Source organism: Hoplias malabaricus, chromosome 3, assembly GCF_029633855.1.
Source record: "Hoplias malabaricus isolate fHopMal1 chromosome 3, fHopMal1.hap1, whole genome shotgun sequence".
NCBI classification, from domain to species: Eukaryota; Metazoa; Chordata; class Actinopteri; order Characiformes; family Erythrinidae; genus Hoplias; species Hoplias malabaricus.
In genome coordinates this window covers 27,551,002-27,576,416 of record NC_089802.1, presented here as the reverse complement: position 1 = coordinate 27,576,416, position 25,415 = coordinate 27,551,002, and the positions used below count along the sequence as shown (strand labels likewise).

The 25,415-nt window shown below is 45.5% G+C and overlaps 2 protein-coding genes across 3 annotated transcripts; both read right to left on the bottom strand.

The window, feature by feature from the left end:
- Nucleotides 1-1,430: 1,430 nt before the first annotated feature.
- Nucleotides 1,431-13,929, bottom strand: rac3b (Rac family small GTPase 3b). Of its 2 annotated transcripts, XM_066663292.1 has the most exons (7): nucleotides 13,773-13,929; nucleotides 7,021-7,092; nucleotides 5,622-5,739; nucleotides 5,475-5,537; nucleotides 4,051-4,210; nucleotides 3,688-3,694; nucleotides 1,431-2,729 (listed from the first exon to the last, which is right to left on the bottom strand). In XM_066663292.1, exons 1-7 carry the CDS (start codon nucleotides 13,805-13,807, stop codon nucleotides 2,666-2,668), a joined length of 519 nt encoding a protein of 172 aa, XP_066519389.1. In that variant the 5' UTR covers nucleotides 13,808-13,929; the 3' UTR covers nucleotides 1,431-2,665. The 2 variants fall into 2 exon arrangements, with proteins under 2 accessions (XP_066519389.1, XP_066519388.1); XM_066663291.1 differs by lacking the exon at nucleotides 3,688-3,694.
- A 454-nt stretch (nucleotides 13,930-14,383) lies between these two features.
- On the bottom strand, nucleotides 14,384-24,183 carry lrrc45 (leucine rich repeat containing 45). Its single transcript, XM_066664519.1, has 18 exons — nucleotides 24,050-24,183; nucleotides 22,569-22,837; nucleotides 22,370-22,431; nucleotides 22,082-22,152; nucleotides 21,759-21,937; nucleotides 21,362-21,490; nucleotides 20,644-20,756; nucleotides 20,494-20,552; nucleotides 20,035-20,112; nucleotides 18,738-18,873; nucleotides 18,163-18,240; nucleotides 17,837-17,948; nucleotides 17,683-17,753; nucleotides 17,326-17,418; nucleotides 17,145-17,237; nucleotides 16,233-16,406; nucleotides 15,802-15,949; nucleotides 14,384-15,597 (listed from the first exon to the last, which is right to left on the bottom strand). The coding sequence occupies exons 2-18, from the start codon at nucleotides 22,798-22,800 to the stop codon at nucleotides 15,401-15,403; spliced, it is 2,025 nt and encodes a 674-aa protein (XP_066520616.1). The 5' UTR covers nucleotides 22,801-22,837; nucleotides 24,050-24,183; the 3' UTR covers nucleotides 14,384-15,400.
- Nucleotides 24,184-25,415: the final 1,232 nt, after the last annotated feature.

Below are 25,415 nucleotides of genomic sequence, written 5' to 3'. Positions count from 1 at the left end.
AAACCAGCTGTTTGATCAGGGATGTCTAAAAAATGCAAGGGTGAATGATGTTAGAATTAGGGCCCCATCCACAAGTTTCCAGATATTTTTAAAAAGAGGATTGTGTGTGTGTGTGTGTTTTCCGCCCATCCACATGAAAACTGAGCTTTTCGACAGCACTGATGCCACAGTGAGCCAAAGCAGCAGGTCAGTTTCTGTTTCCATTAGAAGAGTATGTTCAGAATGAGAGTGAAATAGGCCCAGTTCTGTTTCTCTGCGATTTGCGGATTGTTTACTTGTTTGAAGCTAAATTCAGATTTACTCGTACATTACACAGTGCAGCAGCGATGCCTGATTGCACTGTGGTCAGTTCTTTTGAATCAGTGCCGAGGTTCAAACCTAACAGCGAATGCAGAATTTAGATTTGGCCTTTTTCCCGACTCGCAGCTGGTGGGAGGATTTTGAGAAAAACATCGTTATTGCTGAGAATACATATTTTCAGAAATGCTGTTGATGTAAATGAAGATTGTTTTGAAAACACAGGTTCCCTTTATTTTAGGCTATGTAAAATATCCAGATACTCGTGGATGGTGCCTTAGATTGTATGACTGTATAATTTACACCAAAGAAGTCTGTCGTGTTTGGTATGTTTCCTGTTCATCTCAGTGTAAACTTAATTTTCTAAATCTAATCCTGATCTCTCACTTTAAATATCTGAAGTTATCTGTGGTATTATTGTCTTCTGCTACCTTTGAGAGAGACAATCTATGTAGCAGCGGATCAGATACAGGCTGATTTGAGTTTTAAAGGTTTCTTACACTTTATACACAATACATAAAGCCACATTGTTGTTCTGTAGCCAATGTCATGCCCATATAAAGTGATGGGGAATAGGGAAAAATTAAAACCTATTTGAAAAATGGATGCTCCTGCCCTTGTGTTAAAGAAACATTCTAAGGACGTTTTTTTGTCCTGTGTACAGTTTCAGATGTGAAACCACGCCTAGGACTGGCGTTACAACTCACTCACTCCTTCACAATCACATACTCACTCACTCACTCACTCAGGGTTAGGATTTGCTCCACACGGGGGCGCAGTTTCTGACGCACATTCGCACACGAGTGTGTGCTTCACGTTAGTGGCATTTTATCCTTCTTCCTCCAAATGTTGCCAGATCCTCTAATTATAAAGTGATAACAGAGCCACAGTTTGTTCACAGAATGACTTCCGAGGTCTAATTAATGGCAGTAGGTATGTCATGATCATGAAATGTCAGCTCATTTGTAATCGCCAGTTAAATAACTGATTTAATAACTGCAGCAAAACCTAGCATTTCCCTGACTTCCATAGCTTCCTAATACCATCGCTGCTTTAATTCTCTACTGAAAAAACACCAACAATGTCAACAGACGAGTAAGACAGATAGATTTATTAAAGAATGCATTCCTCATCTAAAACTCTATTTACATAATACTGTTTTCATTCACTGAAATGTCTCAGCAGTTGAAAAAATAACTTCTCACCTCTAGAGTGAGAAGCACTTAAAGTGTAAGAGACACTGCTAGTGACCATAAAAACAAACGCTCTCTCAAACCCACACAACATGCAAACTAAAGAGTGTGTTCCAACGTGGAGGAGGAGAAACCCCAAGCTTGACCTAGAACCTAAAGACACTTTTGAGGAAGGAAGGCTTCCGAGTATGACATTGAAATTAAAAGCCATAGCATTGGCTTTTTTCCAGCTGGCCGACCTAAGGGCTAACAGAATGGATCTTCTCAACTCTGACACTACGACTATGTAGTAAGATTCCTACCCTCCTCTAAAAGTTACATAGTGCTGTTTCTGCAGTGCTGAGCCTGCAGTAGCAACGACAGAAGCCCTATTCTCCCTATTACAGCTCAGTGTATCATCACAATGATTTTGAAGCTGTATTTTTAAAGTAAAAATACTACCTAGTGTTGCTTTAAAGGTTCTTGTGTTGAAAATATAATTACATTTCACACTACTTGGAGTTCTACACATTGTCATTCAAAGCAGCATCCAGTGAAAGGGTCTAGAGGGAACCACACAATGTTCTGTCTCCAAGAACCTTATATAGCACCTTTATTTTTAAGAGTGTATGTAAAAGGAATACAATATTTTAGTTGTTTACAAGCGTTAGAACCATATTAACCCATAGTTTGTTAAGGGACAGTATCATTAACACTGTGAATGGTCACATGTGCTTTTTACAACAGCCTACACATGATGTACTTTAGATCTCCTGCCAAAACTACCTTTATAAATATACCTTCATACAGCATGTCTACACAGACACAGTATTTACCATTAAAACATCTTGGAAAACAAAGTGGAAAGGACATTGTGCCGTAGCGTGAAAGGGAAAACATACAAAAGCCACCTATCACAACATCCCTTGGGTCAAGCCATGCCAAAGACTCACATACACATACACCCATTACTCTCCATACGGAAAAACCTTGTGAAACTGGCCTGTCTCGGACTGATTTGGATGTAGCGTGTGGTGTAATCTCTCAGGAAGCTGCTTCAGAGTAACTGTAGAGTTGGGCAGTGGAGGCAGGACGCTGCCGACTTCATCTCCAAAGTTTTCCCCAGCGTTCAAAGCAGGCTGCACCTCTTTCCTCGTTTCTTGACAGGTGGAGGGCAGAGAACTGCACGGATAGCTTCATCGAAAACCGTCTTCAGGCCTCGCTGGGTCAGGGCTGAGCATTCCAGATACTTCACAGCACCTGGAGAGTGGAAAACAGATGCCAAACATATTATTAGGGGAATATTTCTCTCAAACTGTAATGGGATTAATGATTGCTTCAGTGTTACACTCTGAAATCTGTTACTAAAAGAGACAGAGAGTTATGACGCCATGTGAATCACTGGTGAAACACTGCACAGCGACCAAAGAAACCCACAGATGTCAGTATTTTATCTTTAAACTCTATGATCCCCAGAGTATTATCTGAGTTTAATGTAGTTTCAGTAGATTATAGCCTTTACTTCAGAACGAGCAGGAAACAGCACGAGGAGCGGCCGTTAGCTGTAAGAATCCAGTTCCACCGTAAATGAGGTCCTAAATGTAACTAAAGTCCAGCAACTCCTCTGATATCACTGCAGACTGTTGCAGAGCTGGTACAGAACAGTGCTAGTCGCCAGGGAATGAAGCACTGCTCTTTTATATTTGTGTTTTTTTTTTTTTTTTGTGTATTATATTTGTGTATATTTGTGACATATTAGGGTCTTGAAGGGTTTTAGGGGGAGGTTTTAACCACTTCACCCCTCAGTGATCTGACTCCAAGTAAGGGCTATTCAAAAATGAGGGGTAGGGTTGGTCAGGGTAACATAAGAAATGCGACTGGGCCTAAATATGCCTAAAAGAACAGAGAGTACAGGCTACAGAAGAACAGCAAAGGACAGTGCAGACCAGTATAATGGAACACAGGAAATATATAATTATAGGAAATTATTCATTTATCTGGACTTGAATATGGGGAAGTTAGAGAGCTGTAGCTCCAGAGACAATTATCTGGGGCTGTGGTCTTGTGTAAGTGAGGCTTTCATTGTTTCTGGCGAGCTCTAAAGCACCACAAAGGAGCCCTGTATTCCAACACAGGGGTCTCTCTCTGTCTCTCTCTCTCTCTCTCTCTTTCTGTGGAGGCTTTTTACTTTGCCAAGCATCTTTCTCGCACTCCAGACAATGAGCCTCTGTGCTCTGCTCAACAAGCTCAAACACATGACAACACACTGTCTCGAAGGGCTCGGCACATTAGTGCATTTACTCTACATATCCAGCAGCTACAGCCTTTCTATATCACACAGCAGGTCATTTCATGTCATTCAGGGTTTATCTTCTGCACCTGAGTTTCTTTGGACTGTTCCTTTAAAGCCATGCTTGGAGATATTTCATATTTGCTCAGAAAAATAAAATCTATGAAAAGTTGGTTAAGGAACCAAGTGGTTTTTACTTCTCTAGCCAACACTTGGCATTGTGGCTCCTCATATTCCATTTCAGGCTCATGATGCTTTATAAAACCATATTAAAGCTTATAAAGGTCTTACCAATCTCTCGGGCCATGGCCAGGCCCTGAGGGTAAGTGATGGGGGAGAGTTTCTTGTCCCGCAGCCTCTCAATGGTGTCCTTATCATCGCGCAGGTCCAGCTTAGTGCCCACCAAGATGATCGGTGTGTTCGGACAGTGATGGCGCACCTCTGGATACCACTGGACAATTCACACAAGAAGGAATTAAGACATAACACTGGATTTAAATGTCCAGTTTTTTATAGACACAAAGTTTAAGGCTATAAACATAGCCAAAAAACTGTAGTCCCAGTTAATGTGACATGCTAACTCAGTATAATTCTCTATGCTAACTCTCTAACATTTATCATATCATATGGACTATGATAATTCTCTATTAAATAATTCTCTGAATTGAGCGTACGTCTCTCTGAACTATGAGAATGATCAGTTAAGTTAGCATAATGCATTTTTGAGGTATGCTATCAGAGTTTACATGTCTGTGAACAATGATAAATATCTACAAACCTAGAATCATTATTAATGAAGTTAGCATAACTCTTTATAAAATTCATAGAACTGTAATTTGTTAAGGTAATGAAATGTAGTTTGTTACGTTTCTATGAAGTTAGCCTGCATTTACCTCAAGCATAACTATACTACATGTTATATACAATACTACATGGCTATACTACATGTTACATTAGCACAACTCTCTGTAAAATGCTAACTCTATTATTAATATAGAATATGTGGCTCCCCTGCAATTCTGTTATGGCCTAAATTTGGCCTTGAATGATGACCTGGACTCAGGGTGAGAATGGTGGCCTCAACTCAGCCTCAGCTCCACCTTATGTTGACATTTAGCCCATGCCTGGCCCACACAACACGTATCATAACCCAAGTAAAGCTCAGCTCATGAGATTTGGTCCACGTTGATCCCACACAACACTTGCCAGTGCCATAACTCAGCCATATTTGCTATTTGGGAACTCTTCATGAAGTATGCTCATTCTATATATATCTATCTATCTATCTATCTATCTATCTATCTATCTATCTATAGTCCCTGTCCCATTACAAACATGTATTTCCATTCTGTGGAATTAAAATTACACAAAAACTACATCATTTGGACACAGCAGCTGTTTTTCACACTGTGTAAAAATATGAAGATGAATGGACCAGTAGAAATGCTGCAAAATTACTAAGAATTAAATTCCTGCTCCTGTAAAATTACTATTTTGGGAGATACATTTTTTTCATTGGACAGCGACGATTTAAAAAAATGACTGGAAACCAATGGATGGCCAGTGTGTTTTATAAACACTTTTCTTAAGTGTAAATTCTTGTAGCTTCTTAATTATTATCCAAATTAGCAGCGTTTGCATCCGGAAAATATTGGAAAAATACTGGTAAAAATGATAAATAATCATAATATTAAAAAATAATAATACAAACAAACCTTGGCACGAACATTCTCAAAAGATGCAGGGCTCACTAAGGAGAAGCATATTAAGAACACGTCCTGTAAAAATACACAATAAAACATATTAAAATTGCAGCCTTAATTCTATATGATTACTATCCTGTAAACATTATAAAAGCCTACCGTTTGTGGATATGAAAGAGGACGAAGGCGATCGTAATCCTCTTGTCCCGCCGTGTCCCAAAGGCCGAGATTGACCGGTTTCCCATCCACCATCACATTGGCAGAATAATTATCAAATCTGGATAAAAGGACACCCCCGTTAGGTCATGCTTTAAAGCAGCGGTATGTGGAGAGTGCTCTTGGAATTTGCTATTGTTTATAATTTACTGATAGCTGGAAAAATACCCTACGCATTCCCAAATTTGACCTTTATTTCAAATCAGTGACCACAAACCAATGGCTGTTCATTTCTGTGATGAGCATCAGCCTTAAAACCCTGTCTCCACATTCCACTGTCACTGATAAGAATTCCTCTCTGCTTTTGGACCTGAGCGAGGATAAGGATCAGCACATACTTCATTAGCTCCATGGAGCGTCTCCCTGGTTAAGGCATGGTCATGCTAATCAGTCGTCCTTTCCTTTGACCTGAGGTCAGATTCCTGAATTTTAAAGGAATAAGTTTGTTCACTACAAAAATCATTCCTCTCATATTCCTCATTATTAAGAGTATTCCCAGATTTGTCCGTGTTTTATTCCATCGGCAGATTGTTTGAAGGAATAATGTGGATATTTCGCTTTTTTCAGAAGCGAAAAGAAGCATAATAATTAAGTAATTCATTCATTGTCTGTAACCCTTATCCAGTTCAGGGCGGCGGTGGGTCTGGAGCCTACCCAGAATCACTGGGCGCAAGGCGGGAACACGCTCTGGTGGGGGTGTCAGTCCTTCACAGGGTGACACACACTCACACATTCATTTCAAATATCCTCCTGCTCTTTTGTCATTGTGCCATATTAAAAATCACAAATGTGATTTAATTCAACAAATAAAATCACTTTAAAACTGAAGCAGTGTGAAGAGTTTATTGGGTGCTGCGTTCGTTCTGAGCTCCATCAGGAAAAAGCTGCAGAAGACTGTGTGCAGAAGACTTTTTTTCTTGAATAAAATATAACAACTGACAATATTCATAGGTATAGGCATTCAGTGTTAGATCCACTTTTGTAAGTTGCTTTGGATAAAAGCGTCTGCCAAATGCATAAATGTAAATGTAAAGGTATAATGCCTTAGTGAGAAATAATAGGGATTTTTTTAGGAAATATTACTCACATACAAATAAAACCTTGCTTTCCCAATATCAGACAACAGTATCAGCTAACCGATATATCAGTCAGGACTTACGGTACAGCAAATCTAAATAAAGCTACCTCTATCTCTGTGGAATACTGTGGGCGGATACAGTGTGTGTGTGTGTGTGTGTGTGTGTCCTGCTTGTGTGGAGAGCTGGGCGAGAGAGCATTAGTTTAAAAGGGGGACCGTTAAAAACATGGAGGCTGATGGAGGCTTTAGCCTAAGGGTACTCACACTGTGGGTATGTACTCGCCAGGGAAGGCATTGGTGGTGTAGCTGATCAGGAGACAGGTCTTACCCACAGCCCTGAGAGAGAGAGAGAAAGAGAGAGAGAGAGAGAGAGAGAGAGAGAGAGAGAGAGAGAGAGAGAGAGAGAGATGAAAAAAAAGTGTATGTCTTCCTCACTGCAGTAAGAGTCTTCTCTTCTGTGGAGGTTTACATTAGATGTTGAAAGATTGTTGTGAGGATTTGGTGGCATTCAGCCACATCGGCGTTAGTGAGGTCAGGGTACTGATTCTTGATGGTAGTTGTGTTTCACTAACACCACTCCAGCTCATGCCAAAGGTACTGGATGCTGCTCCATCACTCCAGGGAACACAGTTCCACTGCTCCACAGCCCAGTCCTGGAAGCTTTATACCCCTCTAGCCCCTGTTTGGCATTGGGCATGGTGATCTCAGCTTATTTCTTGGTTTTCTTTGTACGCATTGCTTCTACAGCTGCATAGAAACTAAAGATGTTACAATATGGTGTATTATTTTGTGTTATGTGATACTGTTTTCGAGTGGCTATAGTCAGACACTGCAAAAAAAAAAAAAAAAACACAGCATAACAAATGCAATAATGGTTACAGTATAGTAGTCACAAACACATATAATGTTATATGTATGTGTGTGTGTGTGTGTGTGTATGTGTGTGTGTGTGAGTGTTCGTGAGAGACTGTCCCAGATTCCCTCTGCCCAGGGCATCTTTCCCTCTGTCCCTTTTGCTACAGAGAACTGAGCAGAATCACAGGGACAGTCCAGAGATAAAGGCCCTCACTTTCACGCTGACCTACAGAGGAGGGAGTGATAAATGTGTGAGAAAAACCTAAGACAATGTCAGGACAAAACGTACAGGATGTAGACTTGGAGATTCATATATAAACATGAGGGGAACAACAGGAAGTCCCACTGCTTCAGACGTCTTAATCAATTAAAAAAGTAATAAATATAATATTCCATCCATCCATCCATCCATTATCTGTAACCGCTTATCCAATTTAGGGTCGCGGGGGGTCCAGAGCCTACCTGGAATCATTGGGCGCAAGGCGGGAATACACCCTGGAGGGGACACCAGTCCTTCACAGGGCAACACAGACACACACACATTCACTCACACACTCACACCTACGGACACTTTCGAGTCGCCAATCCACCTGCAACGTGTGTTTTTGGACTGTGGGAGGAAACCGGAGCACCCGGAGGAAACCCACGCGGACACGGGGAGAACACACCAACTCCTCACAGACAGTCACCCGGAGCGGGAATCGAACCCACAACCTCCAGGCCCCTGGAGCTGTGTGACTGCAACACTCCCTGCTGCGCCACCGTGCCGCCCTAAATATAATATTGCCTTTTAATATTCATTCGTTCATTATCTGTGACCCTTATCCAGTTCAGGGCGGCGGTGGGTTTTACCCTGGAATCACTGTGCGCAAGGTGGGAACACACCCTGTAAGGGGCGCCAGTCCTTCACGGGCAACACACACTCATACATTCACTCACACCTACGGGCACTTTTGAGTCTCCAATCCACCTACCAAGTGTGTTTTTGGAGCGTGGGAGGAAACTGGAGGAAACCCCTGCAGACACAGAGAAAACACACCACACTCCTCACAGACAGTCACCCAGAGGAAACCCACGCAGACACAGGGAGAACACACCACACTCCTCAGAGACAGTCACCCGGAGGAAACCCACGCAGACACAGGGAGAAGACACCACACTCCTCACAGACAGTCACCCGGAGGAAACCCACGCAGACACAGGGAGAACACACCACACTCCTCACAGACAGTCACCCGGAGGAAACCCACGCAGACACAGGGAGAAGACACCACACTCCTCACAGACAGTCACCCGGAGGAAACCCACGCAGACACAGGGAGAACACACCACACTCCTCACAGACAGTCACCCGGAGGAAACCCACGCAGACACAGGGAGAACACACCACACTCCTCACAGACAGTCACCCGGAGGAAACCCACGCAGACACAGGGAGAACACACCACACTCCTCACAGACAGTCACCCGGAGGAAACCCACGCAGACACAGGGAGAAGACACCACACTCCTCACAGACAGTCACCCGGAGGAAACCCACGCAGACACAGGGAGAACACACCACACTCCTCACAGACAGTCACCCGGAGGAAACCCACGCAGACACAGGGAGAACACACCACACTCCTCACAGACAGTCACCCGGAGGAAACCCACGCAGACACAGGGAGAACACACCACACTCCTCACAGACAATCACCCGGAGGAAACCCACGCAGACACAGGGAGAACACACCACACTCCTCAGAGACAGTCACCCGGAGGAAACCCACGCAGACACAGGGAGAACACACCACACTCCTCACAGACAATCACCCGGAGGAAACCCACGCAGACACAGGGAGAACACACCACACTCCTCACAGACAGTCACCCGGAGGAAACCCACGCAGACACAGGGAGAAGACACCACACTCCTCACAGACAGTCACCCGGAGGAAACCCACGCAGACACAGGGAGAACACACCACACTCCTCACAGACAGTCACCCGGAGGAAACCCACGCAGACACAGGGAGAAGACACCACACTCCTCACAGACAGTCACCCGGAGGAAACCCACGCAGACACAGGGAGAACACACCACACTCCTCACAGACAGTCACCCGGAGCGGGAATCGAACCCACAACCTCCAGGCCCCTGGAGCTGTGTGACTGCAACACTCCCTGCTGCGCCACCGTGCCGCCCTAAATATAATATTGCCTTTTAATATTCATTCGTTCATTATCTGTGACCCTTATCCAGTTCAGGGCGGCGGTGGGTTTTACCCTGGAATCACTGTGCGCAAGGTGGGAACACACCCTGTAAGGGGCGCCAGTCCTTCACGGGCAACACACACTCATACATTCACTCACACCTACGGGCACTTTTGAGTCTCCAATCCACCTACCAAGTGTGTTTTTGGAGCGTGGGAGGAAACTGGAGGAAACCCCTGCAGACACAGAGAAAACACACCACACTCCTCACAGACAGTCACCCAGAGGAAACCCACGCAGACACAGGGAGAACACACCACACTCCTCAGAGACAGTCACCCGGAGGAAACCCACGCAGACACAGGGAGAAGACACCACACTCCTCACAGACAGTCACCCGGAGGAAACCCACGCAGACACAGGGAGAACACACCACACTCCTCACAGACAGTCACCCGGAGGAAACCCACGCAGACACAGGGAGAAGACACCACACTCCTCACAGACAGTCACCCGGAGGAAACCCACGCAGACACAGGGAGAACACACCACACTCCTCACAGACAGTCACCCGGAGGAAACCCACGCAGACACAGGGAGAACACACCACACTCCTCACAGACAGTCACCCGGAGGAAACCCACGCAGACACAGGGAGAAGACACCACACTCCTCACAGACAGTCACCCGGAGGAAACCCACGCAGACACAGGGAGAAGACACCACACTCCTCACAGACAGTCACCCGGAGGAAACCCACGCAGACACAGGGAGAAGACACCACACTCCTCACAGACAGTCACCCGGAGGAAACCCACGCAGACACAGGGAGAAGACACCACACTCCTCACAGACAGTCACCCGGAGGAAACCCACGCAGACACAGGGAGAACACACCACACTCCTCACAGACAATCACCCGGAGGAAACCCACGCAGACACAGGGAGAACACACCACACTCCTCAGAGACAGTCACCCGGAGGAAACCCACGCAGACACAGGGAGAACACACCACACTCCTCACAGACAATCACCCGGAGGAAACCCACGCAGACACAGGGAGAACACACCACACTCCTCACAGACAGTCACCCGGAGGAAACCCACGCAGACACAGGGAGAAGACACCACACTCCTCACAGACAGTCACCCGGAGGAAACCCACGCAGACACAGGGAGAACACACCACACTCTTCACAGACAGTCACCCGGAGGAAACCCACGCAGACACAGGGAGAAGACACCACACTCCTCACAGACAGTCACCCGGAGGAAACCCACGCAGACACAGGGAGAACACACCACACTCCTCACAGACAGTCACCCGGAGGAAACCCACGCAGACACAGGGAGAAGACACCACACTCCTCACAGACAGTCACCCGGAGGAAACCCACGCAGACACAGGGAGAACACACCACACTCCTCACAGACAGTCACCCGGAGGAAACCCACGCAGACACAGGGAGAAGACACCACACTCCTCACAGACAGTCACCCGGAGGAAACCCACGCAGACACAGGGAGAAGACACCACACTCCTCACAGACAGTCACCCGGAGGAAACCCACGCAGACACAGGGAGAACACACCACACTCCTCACAGACAGTCACCCGGAGGAAACCCACGCAGACACAGGGAGAAGACACCACACTCCTCACAGACAGTCACCCGGAGGAAACCCACGCAGACATAGGGAGAACACACCACACTCCTCACAGACAGTCACCCGGAGGAAACCCACGCAGACACAGGGAGAAGACACCACACTCCTCACAGACAGTCACCCGGAGGAAACCCACGCAGACACAGGGAGAAGACACCACACTCCTCACAGACAGTCACCCGGAGGAAACCCACGCAGACACAGGGAGAAGACACCACACTCCTCACAGACAGTCACCCGGAGGAAACCCACGCAGACACAGGGAGAAGACACCACACTCCTCACAGACAGTCACCCGGAGGAAACCCACGCAGACACAGGGAGAAGACACCACACTCCTCACAGACAGTCACCCGGAGGAAACCCACGCAGACACAGGGAGAAGACACCACACTCCTCACAGACAGTCACCCGGAGGAAACCCACGCAGACACAGGGAGAAGACACCACACTCCTCACAGACAGTCACCCGGAGGAAACCCACGCAGACACAGGGAGAACACACCACACTCCTCACAGACAGTCACCCGGAGGAAACCCACGCAGACACAGGGAGAAGACACCACACTCCTCACAGACAGTCACCCGGAGGAAACCCACGCAGACACAGGGAGAAGACACCACACTCCTCACAGACAGTCACCCGGAGGAAACCCACGCAGACATAGGGAGAACACACCACACTCCTCACAGACAGTCACCCGGAGGAAACCCACGCAGACACAGGGAGAAGACACCACACTCCTCACAGACAGTCACCCGGAGGAAACCCACGCAGACACAGGGAGAAGACACCACACTCCTCACAGACAGTCACCCGGAGGAAACCCACGCAGACACAGGGAGAACACACCACACTCCTCACAGACAGTCACCCGGAGGAAACCCACGCAGACACAGGGAGAAGACACCACACTCCTCACAGACAGTCACCCGGAGGAAACCCACGCAGACACAGGGAGAAGACACCACACTCCTCACAGACAGTCACCCGGAGGAAACCCACGCAGACATAGGGAGAACACACCACACTCCTCACAGACAGTCACCCGGAGGAAACCCACGCAGACACAGGGAGAACACACCACACTCCTCACAGACAGTCACCCGGAGGAAACCCACGCAGACACAGGGAGAAGACACCACACTCCTCACAGACAGTCACCCGGAGGAAACCCACGCAGACACAGGGAGAAGACACCACACTCCTCACAGACAGTCACCCGGAGGAAACCCACGCAGACACAGGGAGAAGACACCACACTCCTCACAGACAGTCACCCGGAGGAAACCCACGCAGACACAGGGAGAAGACACCACACTCCTCACAGACAGTCACCCGGAGGAAACCCACGCAGACACAGGGAGAAGACACCACACTCCTCACAGACAGTCACCCGGAGGAAACCCACGCAGACACAGGGAGAAGACACCACACTCCTCACAGACAGTCACCCGGAGGAAACCCACGCAGACACAGGGAGAACACACCACACTCCTCACAGACAGTCACCCGGAGGAAACCCACGCAGACACAGGGAGAAGACACCACACTCCTCACAGACAGTCACCCGGAGGAAACCCACGCAGACACAGGGAGAAGACACCACACTCCTCACAGACAGTCACCCGGAGGAAACCCACGCAGACACAGGGAGAAGACACCACACTCCTCACAGACAGTCACCCGGAGGAAACCCACGCAGACACAGGGAGAACACACCACACTCCTCACAGACAGTCACCCGGAGCGGGACCTGGAGCTGTGACAGAGACACCACCTGCTGCTCCACTCAATATATGTATTAATATGTTCTATTGATATTTCAGTATATATTTGTGTCAGTATTCAGTTCTGATAGTTCAGTATAAATATTTCAATTTCATTTCAGTTTCCATAATTCAGTATTGAAAATGTATAAGCATTTTTTGTTTAGCGTGTGTGTGTGTGTCAATACGTCGTTATCAGTGTTTTAATGTTGACAAATGTATATGAATAATTCAGTAATGATTATTCAGGATCTAGACCGGTCCGGTAATGGTTCAGTATCGGGGCACCCCTCGACGATTCAGTCTCCCCTCCTCCTAACGTTAGGGTCTTTTCGACTTTTTCTTTCCTCTTTAAACGACGCTGAAGGTAAAAATGCAGCATTTAAGGTGGAATGGATATTCTAGGCTTCAGCCTCGTGATTATTCACAACTGACAGCCGCGACAGTCCATATACATTCCAAGTAATTCATTCCATGTCTAATAACACCGCCTCTCTCTCTCTCTTTAATGAATCATAGTCACTCACCCGTCTCCGACCACCACACATTTGATTGCTTGCATTTGTAGACGAGGCGCTGCAGCTTCCGAGTTAAATGTGCCTTGTATTAATCTCAGGTTTGCGATGGAGATGCAAACACACACACAGTTCTCGGCCGAATCGGAGCCTTCTACGGAAACCTCCGTAAAAAGCCGAGTGCCGTTAAAGGGCCAGTATCTTCACTGTTAGGTTACAGCGACGATGAAATCCGGCACATTCATTTTTCTTCAGCTTGAAATCCAGCCTCAGATAGGAAGGTTCATGCTTTTACGTTTGTACTAATACCATAGTTAAGTGGTTTAATATACTGGGGCTTTGATATTAAATGCTCATTCAGAGTTGTTGACAGTGGTAGTGAAGAGAATCAGACACCCTCCTTTAAAAGCTCCGCCAAGCAAATTATTTTTTGCCTGTAACTACTTCCCCTGATCAAGGTGAGTTTTTCTGGAATCACAGGGTGTCATGCAGGAACTCATTCTGAACAGGGCTTCACACACACTCTGCAAATTTAGAGTCCAGGACCGAAACTACCACATTTTACCCATTGTGTCTTTAAGAACACTTGTCACATTCTCTTTTTGTAAACATTTTATTGTATAAAAACAGTACAAACACTAAAACAATCAAGTATAAAAGAGTAAAACCTGGCCAGGCTCACGGCTCTGCCAGCAGATAACACACGGTCCACAAACTTCATCATTTCTCCCCGTTCTGACAAAAATACAGATCAGATCTGCACTTGCTGTGATGAAGTCTCGCTTGAGTTGAGTTCTCCTGAGATTTCAGCTGGTTTCTGTGAAGAGGTTTAAACAGTCAAACTTGAAAAAATATAATTTATTAATTAAACAAAAAACACACAAACCCCACATACGTACGATCCCCGTTGCTGTCATGACCAAACTGTTTTTCAGAAACACCAGCTGCTTTTTACAATGTGTGGCCATTTTCTGATGACCTGGCCAATAGAAATGGACCAAAACACTTTTAAAAATAGACTAGGTAATTAAACAATGTTTCCACAAATGTTCTGAAGTGTCTTCATTAATAACTGAGATGTAGACATGACGGAGAGTGTTGATGCTCTTGAGAAAATTGTAGAGTCTTAGCAGTGGACATTGGAGGTGAATGGAAGCAGACATCCTCCTCTAAAAGCCTCTCACAGAAAGTGAGGACAGAATACGGTGGGGGACACAGGGATGGTGTCTGACTGTAGTTTGGAGAAGGGGGTGGTGTTTAAACCCAGTCCTGGTGCAGAGGGGTGTTCAGTAGACAATGAATTCAGACGTGCACTGTTATGTATAACCATCACCACTCCATATAATTCTCTATAAATGTTGGATGTTACTGCAGGAAGTGGAGAGGAAGTAAAGTGTTGGATGTGTGCTGTAGACACAGAAATGTCTGGTTCCATTCATCACCACTGGAGAGAATTCCTCCGCATTTCAGATACAGATTTTGGTTATGACAGCAACGAAAGGCAATTCTGTAAAAGACAAGTTACAAAATATACAAATTCACACAGAAATCATCTTCAAAACCAGCTGGGAACATTTAAGATCAGATCAGTCCCTGTCCAGATGAGGTTAGATGAAGCTCATGATTGGACCCAGGGAGCGTCACTTCTTGGGGCTGTAATGTCCCAGTGGTGAGCCTTGGACGTAGGTGAGGATTGCGTTCTGGAGGTAAGTGGCTCTCTGTGCCTCGTCGTCACGCATGCGCTGAATCTCGCCCTCTTTCATGCGCAGACGCTCCAGCAGAGATGCAATCTCACTCTCCTTATCCAGCAGAGCCTCCCGTTGGGATGTGCCAAGAGCTGCTCCACAAAAACACACACAAAGACCATTCAAATGGTAAAGAAATATAGGTAGAAGCCTTGGGTACATGTGGGTTGAAGCTGTCTGATACCACATACTTAAAGGTGTAAAACAGGAGTGTTTTAAAACGAGCCATTTTTAATATAAGTAATAAAAAAATAAATAAAAAAAAATACACTGATGATGTATCTGTTTGAATTTACCCTTCATTTCTCTCTCCAGAGCTGAGATCTTCTCCCTGAGCCCACTCTGGGCCGTCCTCTCGGCCTGGAGATGACCAATCTGTTCCTGGAGCTCCACCCTGACCCGGGACACCTCGGCCATCTTCTCCTGCTCCTTCCCTCCGAGGTCCTAAAATAAAAACACAGTGGAAGAGCAGAACGACATCTTTCTACTGGAAATGATAGCTTTGACTGCGGTTTTACATGATACCTATAATTACACACTAAAGCCTTTTATGTCAGTTACTGTGTGCACAGAGAGAGAGGCATAGAGAGAGAGAGAGAGGCATAGAGACACAGAGAGACATAGTATACACACAGACAGATGGAAAGGGACAGGACAAGAGAAAAAAGAGAAAAAGGATGAGAGAAAATGTGTGAGACTGTCCACAGGTGTGTGTGTGTGTCACCACCTGTTGGAGCTCGTCTATCCTGCGGCGCAGAGAGTCCATCTCGATGCTCTGATGTCCAATGCGAGCGTGCAGCTCAGCGATGGTCTGTTTCTGCTGAGTGCAGTGGCTCTGAGCCTCGTCTCGACTCTGACGCGCGCTTCGCAGCTTCTCCTCCAAACTGCTCAGGTGCTGCTGCTGCAGGGATCGAGACACGAGCACATGAGGTCATAAACTAACTCAATCTGATCTAGAGATTATGACCACATCAGTAAAGTTCAGAGCTCCACAGGAGTGTCAGGGTTTACTGAGGATATACCGTGGAAAACCAAACTTTCCTGGCTCTCTTCAGTAAAACTTGATGTACCACATAAACGTTTAGTTTAAAAAGCTCGCCCAGGGCCCTGAGCTGCACAGAAGTTTAGAAATCTCCTTCGTACTCAGTTCCATTTCCTCTGTTCAGACTCGAATTCTGCATTGAGTGTGGAATTCATTTTGGAATCTGGACTGCCACCAACCCACACACTGTGAAACAAGACCCCAGTCAGTTTTCTGTGCACTGCCTAAGTCAGAAAACACGGGATAAAACAAGTCATTCTGATTCTGACGTCAAGTGCAGAGACTTTAGAATGGCCCTGCCCCCTCGTCTGAGTCTGTCCAATCACAGCGCTGGACCCGTGTTTATGCGAGAGTGCAAAGACGAGGTTAAACGCAGCAGAACAGACTAAATGAGCGCGGAGAAATAAGAACACTGAGTAAAAATGGCTAAAAACCAGAGCTTCTGCTCCTCACTGCTGTGCGCTCGGGGTCGGGGTGAACAGCGAGCGGCTCATTATCATTTAAAGGAATAGGTGCTGAAAGCGGGTGTTCTGAACAGGGCTGTTCACACAGCGGGAGAACACTGCTGCCCGTTTACTGTAACACAGAGCTCCATACCTCTTCCAGACGAACTTGTGTCCGCACCTTCCCCAGCTCTTCTTCCGCCTGTGCTCTCTCGCTCACCATAGCTGCCTTTAATCTGCTCAGCTCCTAACAAAGAAATCACAGGTGGCTCACAACAATACACTTCCCTCACAGCTCAGAATCCCTAAAGCTTGGCGTTCTTGCTTGACCTCACCTCCTCCAGCTGGATCCGCTGCCCCTCCAATTTGAGGATACGATCTTGCAGAGCTCTCTCGCTTTCCTCCAGGTGCCTGTTAACGTGATCGACCTGAGCAGGAGATAAAACAACACGGGTTAATTTAACTCAAAACCAGTTTAGCGTCAAGGTGCTGTCTGTATGATGGGGCAGTTGGAAGTGAGACGGGAGTATACCACAAAGCAGGTTTCTAATATAACAAGATGACTAAAGTATCCACGATTAGAAATGTCCCTCAGCTCTATTTTCGCACTGGAGAGGCTTGAATTTGGGTTTGCGCGGTTCTTATAGGTCCCGCTTTTGGACGTTTTTGACTGGACATTAAAAAGAACGTACCTCTTTTTGTCGTAAAGTGTCCATGTCTTCAAGAGCTTGTTTGGACCTTCGTTTCTCCATGTCCCAGCGCTCTAGTGGGAAAGCACCTCAGTAAGAACAATCCAACAGAGATACTGTGTGTTTGTGTGTGAGAGAGTGTGATAGACGGTGGTACCTTCAGCCTGAGTCAAGCGTAGTTTTAGTTCTGCTGTGGAGTTGGTGAGTTCTTGCTTCAGCTCAAAGATTTGGTCTTGCTGAGCTTTGCAGCGCCGCTCACTCTCCTCCAGCTGCAGCGCAGAGATACAGGCGTTAACAGGAACAGCAAAACAGATCCAAAAACACACCACCTGGACGCTGCTCCACAAAGCTGGATTCATGGGTTAGCCAGATGAAATGAGCCCTCAGTTGAGGATGACTTAAGGCTTAAGCTATCTGGCTAAACAGAGAAATCCTGCTGTGTGGAATGGCGCCCCCAAAAACCGCCCCCCACTGATAATATACCTTTATTTTGAGATGGTGGTTCTTCTCTGAAAGACTGTTCACTTCCCTCAAAAGTTTCCCCTCGCGCAGGACACCATCCTAAAAAACAAACCCAGGGATCAGAATGCACAACACTACTCAACATGAGTGAGTGAGTGAATAAATGTGAGGGAATGAGTCAGCATATTTGTGAGTGAGTGAGTGAGTGAGTATGTGAGGGAATGAGAGTAAAAGTGTGAATGTGTGAGTGAGTGAATAAATTCATTCATTCATTATCTGTAACCGCTTATCCAATTCAGGGTCGCGGTGGGTCCAGAGCCTACCTGGAATCATTGTGCGCTGAGTGAATAAATGTGAGTGATAAAGTCAGTGAATTTGTGTGAGTAAATGTGCGAGTGAGCAATTGAATTAATGATTGTGAGTAAGAGAGTGAATGAATGAGTGAAAATGAGCAGCTGAGTAATGTGTAAGTGGGAGAGTGTGTGAGTATATACTGTATGTGACTGAGTGAATTCGAGTGAATGTGTGAGTGAGGTATGAGGCATTTCAGGAAGGTGCTTCACGTGAAGATCATCGCTGTGAATGACATGTGACACCTCTTGCTGCTTCTTCATTTCTCGGGTCTGAAGGTCCATCATCTCAGTTTTCTCCAGCTTGACTCTGGTCAGCATGTCCCCCAGGTTACTGACCTTCTGCTCGGACAGAGCCAGCGCAGCTTCGGTCATCTGGAGCCTGTCCGGACAGAGGCACATTTATAACATCTACATTTATGGCATTTGGTGGACTCTTTTCATCAGAGTGAATTACAGTGTAAAGAGTCTTGTGGGTGTAATGTGGTGTTCCTACCAAAGCTGAGAACTAAACCCCTGTCTGCAGTGTGGAAGGCTGTCTGACTGTCTCTCTGACATATCTACATGGATGAAGAAACATCACCTCCAATTGAATTTATCCAAAACTGAACTACTGGTCCTCCCAGCCAAGCAAGCTATTCTCCACAACATCAGCATCAAGCTAGAGTCCCTATCAGTGGCTCCCACCAAGGTTGTAAGAAACAACCTTGGTGGGAGAAATTAGGCCATACCTAATTCAACATGCAACACAGCTCCTTGTTCAGATGTTAGTAATCTCCCGTCTAGATTATTGCAACGCCCTCCTGACAGGTCTTCCGGCCTGTGCTGTGAGACCGCTACAGATGATCCAGAATGCTGCAGCATGCCTGGTTTTCAACCAGCCTTAAAGAGCACATGTCACGCCCCTATTAGTTGAGCTGCATTGGCTACCCTTAGCTGCTTGCATCAAATTTAAATCACTAATGATGGCCTTCAGAGTATTCACTGGTTCTGCTCCCATCTACCTCCATAGACTCTTAAAACCATACGTTAGCGCCCGCTCTCTCCGTTCCTCAAAGGAGCACCAACTAACACGACCAACCCCCCATACAGGTCAGTCGAGGCTATTCTCATCTCTGGTACCACGCTGGTGGAACGAGCTTCCAAGCACTATCAGAGCAACAGAAACCCTCTCCGCATTCAAGAAATCCTTGAAGGCCCGGCTCTTCCGAGAGTATCTATTGCACTGAATGTCTTTCTTTAATGCACTTATTACTTCCTGGCATATTGCACTTAATGTAAGGTCTTTTGTATAAATTGTTCTGTAGTTTGAATGTTAGATCCTCTTTTGTAAGTCGCTTTGGATAAAAGCGTCTGCCAAATGCATAAATGTAAATGTAAATGTGGAAGGCGGTAGTGCTACCCACTATACTAACCCAACCGCTGCTGTAGCCAGTATAAAACCAGACCTCGAGATAACCTCCATTGAACCTGAATTTACAGCCATTTACAAAACATCAAAACACAAGGGTCCTGACACTGTTAAAGTCTGTGTGCTGCTTACTTGGCTGTGAGAGAGTTCACAGCTGATTTCCGTTCATTCAGGGCTTCTTGTAGCTGCCCCAGGCGCACTGATGTGTTTCTGAAAAAATAAAACACACAAAAATGGGTGTAAACCAGTGATTATCACAGAAATACACACTAGTACATATGTCACTTCTATGCATTTTAAACAGTACTTTAAAAACAATCTGAAGACATAAATTACAAAGCCTTGATTGAATGCATTTTGGAAACTAAATTAAATGTATCCTATAACTGAAAATAAATACCACACAGGAATTAAACGGCATTGTCAGTATAAAATCAGTTCAAATCACCCCATTAGTCCAAGATTTTAGTGTGCATTATTATTATAATAGGGTCCTATACCATTCTCCACACTCCTGCAATTCCCAAACCCACAGTGTGAATAGCTCTGTAATGAAGTGATATGTATAATTTAAAGACCAAGAACTCTGACCTGCTGCTTCTCCCCATCTCATCCCTCTGTTTATCAATGGTCTCCATCAGACTCAGAAACTGAACAGAGCCGTCAAAAACAGTGTTAATGATGTCGATGAAACAGGAGAACAGCAAACCAAAAGAAAGAGAAGCTCAGAGCAGCACTGACCTGCCGGCCCTTCTCCTCCTTCAGTATCTGGATCTCTTTGCTCAGGACCTGTGTTCTGGAGCGGCTCTCTCTCAGAGTGGACTGACGGTCTGCGTTGTGCTCTGTGCACTGCTCTGAAGAGAAAAGGGTTCAAAGTGATGTGTAGCTTGTACAGTCAATACCAAGGGCTGCCAAAATATTAAGTGTACAAATAAGTTTTAGGGCGTCACGGTGGAGCAGCAGGTAGTGACTCAGTCACAGCTCCAGGGTGCTCCAGGAGTGTGATGTGTTCTCCCTGTGTCTGCGTGGGTTTCCTCCGGGTGACTGTCTGTGAGGAGTGTGGTGTGTTCTTCCTGTGTCTGTGTGGGTTTCCTCCGGGTGACTGTGAGGAGTGTGGTGTGTTCTCCCTCTGTCTGTGTGGGTTTGCTCCGGGTGCTCCGGTTTCCTCCCACGCTCCAAAAACACAAGTTTGTAGGTGGATTTGCGACTCCGTAGGTGTGAGTGTGTGAGTGAATGTGTGAGTATGTGTCACTGGTGTCTCCTCCAGGGTGTGTTCCTGCCTTGCGTGATTCTGGGTAGGCTCTGGACCCACTGCTGCCCTGACTGGATAAGCACTTACAGACAATAAATTTGAGTTTGAATTTTGAAGTACAATTATTCATTACACAAAAACAATTATTTTCTTATTTGTACACTTAATATATTCATCAAACTGAGAGCTGCCGGTACTGGTTCTGACCAATGGCTCGGAGGATGTCGCTGGGGATGTTGTTGCCGGCCAACTCGAGCTGGAGAAGTGTGCGGTTCTGCTGCAGAGCATCCAGTAAAGAACGGCCACCAAGCAAGCCGATGTTGTTCCATCTTAGATCTGTTTCATACACACACACACACACACACACACATGCAACAGATATTTACACAGAATATCTGGCAACCCAAACAAAACTTATGGCGCAAACATCAGACACCAAACATGTTTTGGCTGATCAACTACATACGTGGTGATATGTAAGAATCTGACATTTGTGGGTGGCTTGGTCAGATTGGACTTGTGTGAACCCTCGGTCTAAAAACCAAATCTAAGAAACAAATCCGATTTGCCCTGCAGTGTGAACAATGCCTACACCAACACTCACCGAACTCTTGGAGGACGGAGTTCCTTTTTAAAGCTGAGCCAAGCTCTGCCGCCCCCTGGTGGTTGATCTGATTGTTGCGCAGGTCCAGCTGAATGAGGCAAGGGCTGGATGCGAGACCCTCACAGAAAATTGAAAACCCCTCTTCCCACATACCGAGAGCATTCCACTCCAAAACAAGTCTGTAAATAAGATCAAAGCAGCTGTAAAATGTAGGCGCTAAAAAAAAGTCATACAAATGATATTACACATGAAGTGTGACCATTCACCAGAAATGAGGAATAGCTGTATTTTTTTTCCTGTTCCAGACATAAGTGAGTATTTACCTTCGCAATGTCTTGCTCCTCATCAGCAGTTTCCCCAAAGCCTCCGCTCCTGCTCCTCTTAAGTTGTTTCCCTAATATCAAAGACATCTGTTCTGACACTGTATTCAATACAAAGTGTGCCACGTTCACGGCTCTTCCAACATTTTGGAACATTACACTTTTCCCCAGCGCTTTTAATAAAATTTCAGTTTTAGTTTTTAGCATTATGCTGAATATTTTTATATCATTTACATCAGAGGCACATTCAAAAGAAATAAAAAAGACTAAATAACTAGCATATAATCTGACCTTAAAGTCCAGCACTTTCACTGTGGTATTAGAACACAGCCCATTCAGGAAAAGCTTGGCTCCTGTAAAAGACACATCCGGAGAGTACATGAGTATAAAAAGCAGAGAAATCAGACTCTCTCCTGTGAATATAATGGTTTTAAAAGCTGGTACTCCACACACTAACACGCCACCCCCACTTACTTCTCTGTCCACTCACCTTCCTCGCTGAGCATGCAGTCACTGAGACTAATCTCGGTGAAGAGCGTGTCCTTCTGAAGCGTCCGACCCAAAACAGAGCAGGACTCCACCCCCAGGCTCTGTCCACTCAGATATAGCCTGGCTCCGCCTGCTACAGCTCGGTTCTCTTGGAGTTGGGCTAGAACTGACTCCTGAGGCTCGAACCTGGTATCTTTACACAGTCTCAGGTATGTCCTCCTGAAGTCCTCCATCACTGGAGCGCACTCCCTGTCTCACTCCCTTACAGAGCTGCAGGAATGTAAAGGAGGGGGAGACGGGGGAGAGAGAGAGAAAGAGAGAGAGAGAGCAAGAGAAAGAGAGAGAGAGAGAGAGAGAGAGAGAGAGAGAGAGCATTTGCAGTGTGATACAGATTCGTTGAAATTCTGCTATCTCTGATGTAAATGCAATCATCATTGATTGCAGGACATACAATGGGTCATTTTTAAGATGGTTTCGAGATGGTTTTACACTACATAAAAGGTACTAGGGCACAGCAACCAGAACATGACTCTAAATTTGACACATGTGTTTACATTTAGTTCATAGCATATCAGTATATCTTATCGTTTACAGAACAGCATGGGTAATGACTAGGTGAGTGTGTGGTGCCCCATCCAGGATGAGTTCCTGCCTTGTGCCCAATGATTTCAGTGGTCTCTTGAAAGCCATTGCAGAAGATTACAAGTGAACGAATGAGTGAGGGAGTGAACATAGGTTAATAGTCCAGGTTAGGGTTAGAGTTAGTGTTCATATTCAGACGTCCCCATCCACTTAGCTGTCAAGAAGCATCCAGCTTAGAAAAGGCAATAGCCACAAAAGAAGAACTCAAATAGACCAGTCGAACCGGAGCCCACAAAACAATTTAATGAACTGAATGAATTTAATGAACATCATTTAATGATCTGATAATTGGTTTATTTTTAAACCAAGAAAACTGACCACAAAATACAGCTAAAAAACTATTGTAATAACAAAAGAGGGAATAAACTCTACTTAGACAACACGTATTTAGCTTTAGTTTCTCTATGTAATCTTATAATTAAAGAGCAGCAGAAGATTTAAACTACATGCTAAAAGGTCCGATTTCAATTTTGCGTTCCACCTTAAATGGTGCAGCAGTTCCATTGTGGCTCCTGGCGCCAGAACGTTACTGCTGTACAATTTAAGGTGGAATAGAAAATTCCAACACTTCATCTCTGTAAACGAAACCGACCCCAGTTGTTTTTATCTTACTATTTTGGCCAATAATTGTACAACATTAAAAGACGTTTCCAATTATTTCCCTCCGTTTCTAACGCAGATACAAAAGTCACGGATATTTTTAAAACGCGAATAAACATTAGGCTTAAACAGTAAGTTGTTATTGGGCTTCTAGGAAGTTTCAGCCGCTTTTTATAAGGTTAAAGTCGTGCTTGGTTTAACAGTAACACACAGGAACTGTAAGAAATATAAAAACCTTACTCTTTATCACCGATATCCATCTGTTTGTGCTGTTGTTTTGCAGTTACACTCTTGTTTCTTCTGACAGTTGACATGTATCCAGGAAAATGGGTGCATAGGCATTATGGGAAATGTAGTCCAGCAGAAATGTATTCCGTCTACAAAACTAGCATTGCCTTATAAGCAAAGCAAATGACCGTAGTATAAAACTAGCCTCGCCCATAGGCAGTAGTGTTTTTATATATGGCTAATTTGATCGTAATTACAACTTAAATTTACAATTAAAGCGAATTTGAAATAATTAAATGTATTATGGTGATGACAATGTTAGCGTCCTTGCCACTGCTCCAGGGTTCCGGGTCTCTGGGTCTTAGTTTAGAATCAAACCTCATGGCCCACTTGCAACACACTACTCCAGTGTTCATCATGAGGGGAACGTAAGCTAGCTGTCACTTCTAGCTCAAATACAGTTTGCCAAAGCCAGCACAACCATATCTTCATCAAACGTGGGCCTGATCTGTTTTGACATGTGTGGCCAAATGAGCATTTTTAATATTTGGGCCAATTCTGGATACCATGCAGGTTGCCAGCTCTGGCAGCAGTGGCCCACATTTGAGCACTTCAAAGGAATCCGGCTAAATTTATATAGGCTTGTCCAGTCTTGGCCTGGTGTATTGAGTTATTTGGCCTGGGGTCACTCTTAGTTGATCATTCAGCTTTTCTTGGTGTAACATTTACTAATGTTAACCTCGTTCAAAGCTCTAGTGAAGCACATCCACTAAAACCCTGCTGCTGAGGTGTTTCTTAAAGACCAGCATTCTACAGTGTGTGGACAGAGGTTTGTGGACACCTGTGAATGTAGCATTTCTTCTGAAATGCATTGGATAAATCTGGAGATTTATCTCTAATATAGTCTTTTGGGAAGACTTTATACTTAGACGTAGTGTAACACCAATCCTATAGGAATCCTACACCTCATCCTAAAGGAATGAGATGGAGCTCAATCAATAAAAAAGAACTTTCCACATCTCCACAGTCCTGTGCTGAGGGGTTTTATACCCCATGTTATACCACACTGGCGGACTCTTGGCATTGGGAATTTTGACCATGGGCTCAAGTGTGATTTCTCCATTTAATTTAAAGTAGGGGAATTCTTTCAATATACATGGTGTCTATAAACCGTCGGACACGTGTGTAGCTGGGAGAAACAGCGTCTTGATGGATGCAGTGTTGACTTTGGTGGGCTCTTTGTTGTGAGAGATTGCTGTGGTGATTGATGGATGATTAATCTGGAAACCTGACCAGCCTTTCCTCGTTGTCTGAGGCAGAAACGTCAGGAATGCGCAGTCTAGTGGAAGAAGCTCTGAAGATCTGAGAGATCCCACAG

What these genes read in the sequence shown, in the direction of transcription:
- rac3b (XM_066663291.1), bottom strand. Translation starts at nt 13,807, where the DNA reads ATGCAAGCAATCAAATGTGTGGTGGTCGGAGACGG. An exon ending in TGTGTGGTGGTCGGAGACGG is followed by an intron (nt 7,093 to 13,772) that starts GTGAGTGACTAT and finishes TCTCTCTCTCAG; the next exon opens with GGCTGTGGGTAAGACCTGTC. An exon ending in TTGAGAATGTTCGTGCCAAG is followed by an intron (nt 4,211 to 5,474) that starts GTTTGTTTGTAT and finishes TGAATTGTCCAG; the next exon opens with TGGTATCCAGAGGTGCGCCA.
- lrrc45 (XM_066664519.1), bottom strand. Translation starts at nt 22,800, where the DNA reads ATGGAGGACTTCAGGAGGACATACCTGAGACTGTGTAAAGATACCAGG. An exon ending in CTCCGTCCTCCAAGAGTTCG is followed by an intron (nt 21,491 to 21,758) that starts GTGAGTGTTGGT and finishes TGTATGAAACAG; the next exon opens with ATCTAAGATGGAACAACATC. An exon ending in ACGCTTGACTCAGGCTGAAG is followed by an intron (nt 17,754 to 17,836) that starts GTACCACCGTCT and finishes CTTTCCCACTAG; the next exon opens with AGCGCTGGGACATGGAGAAA.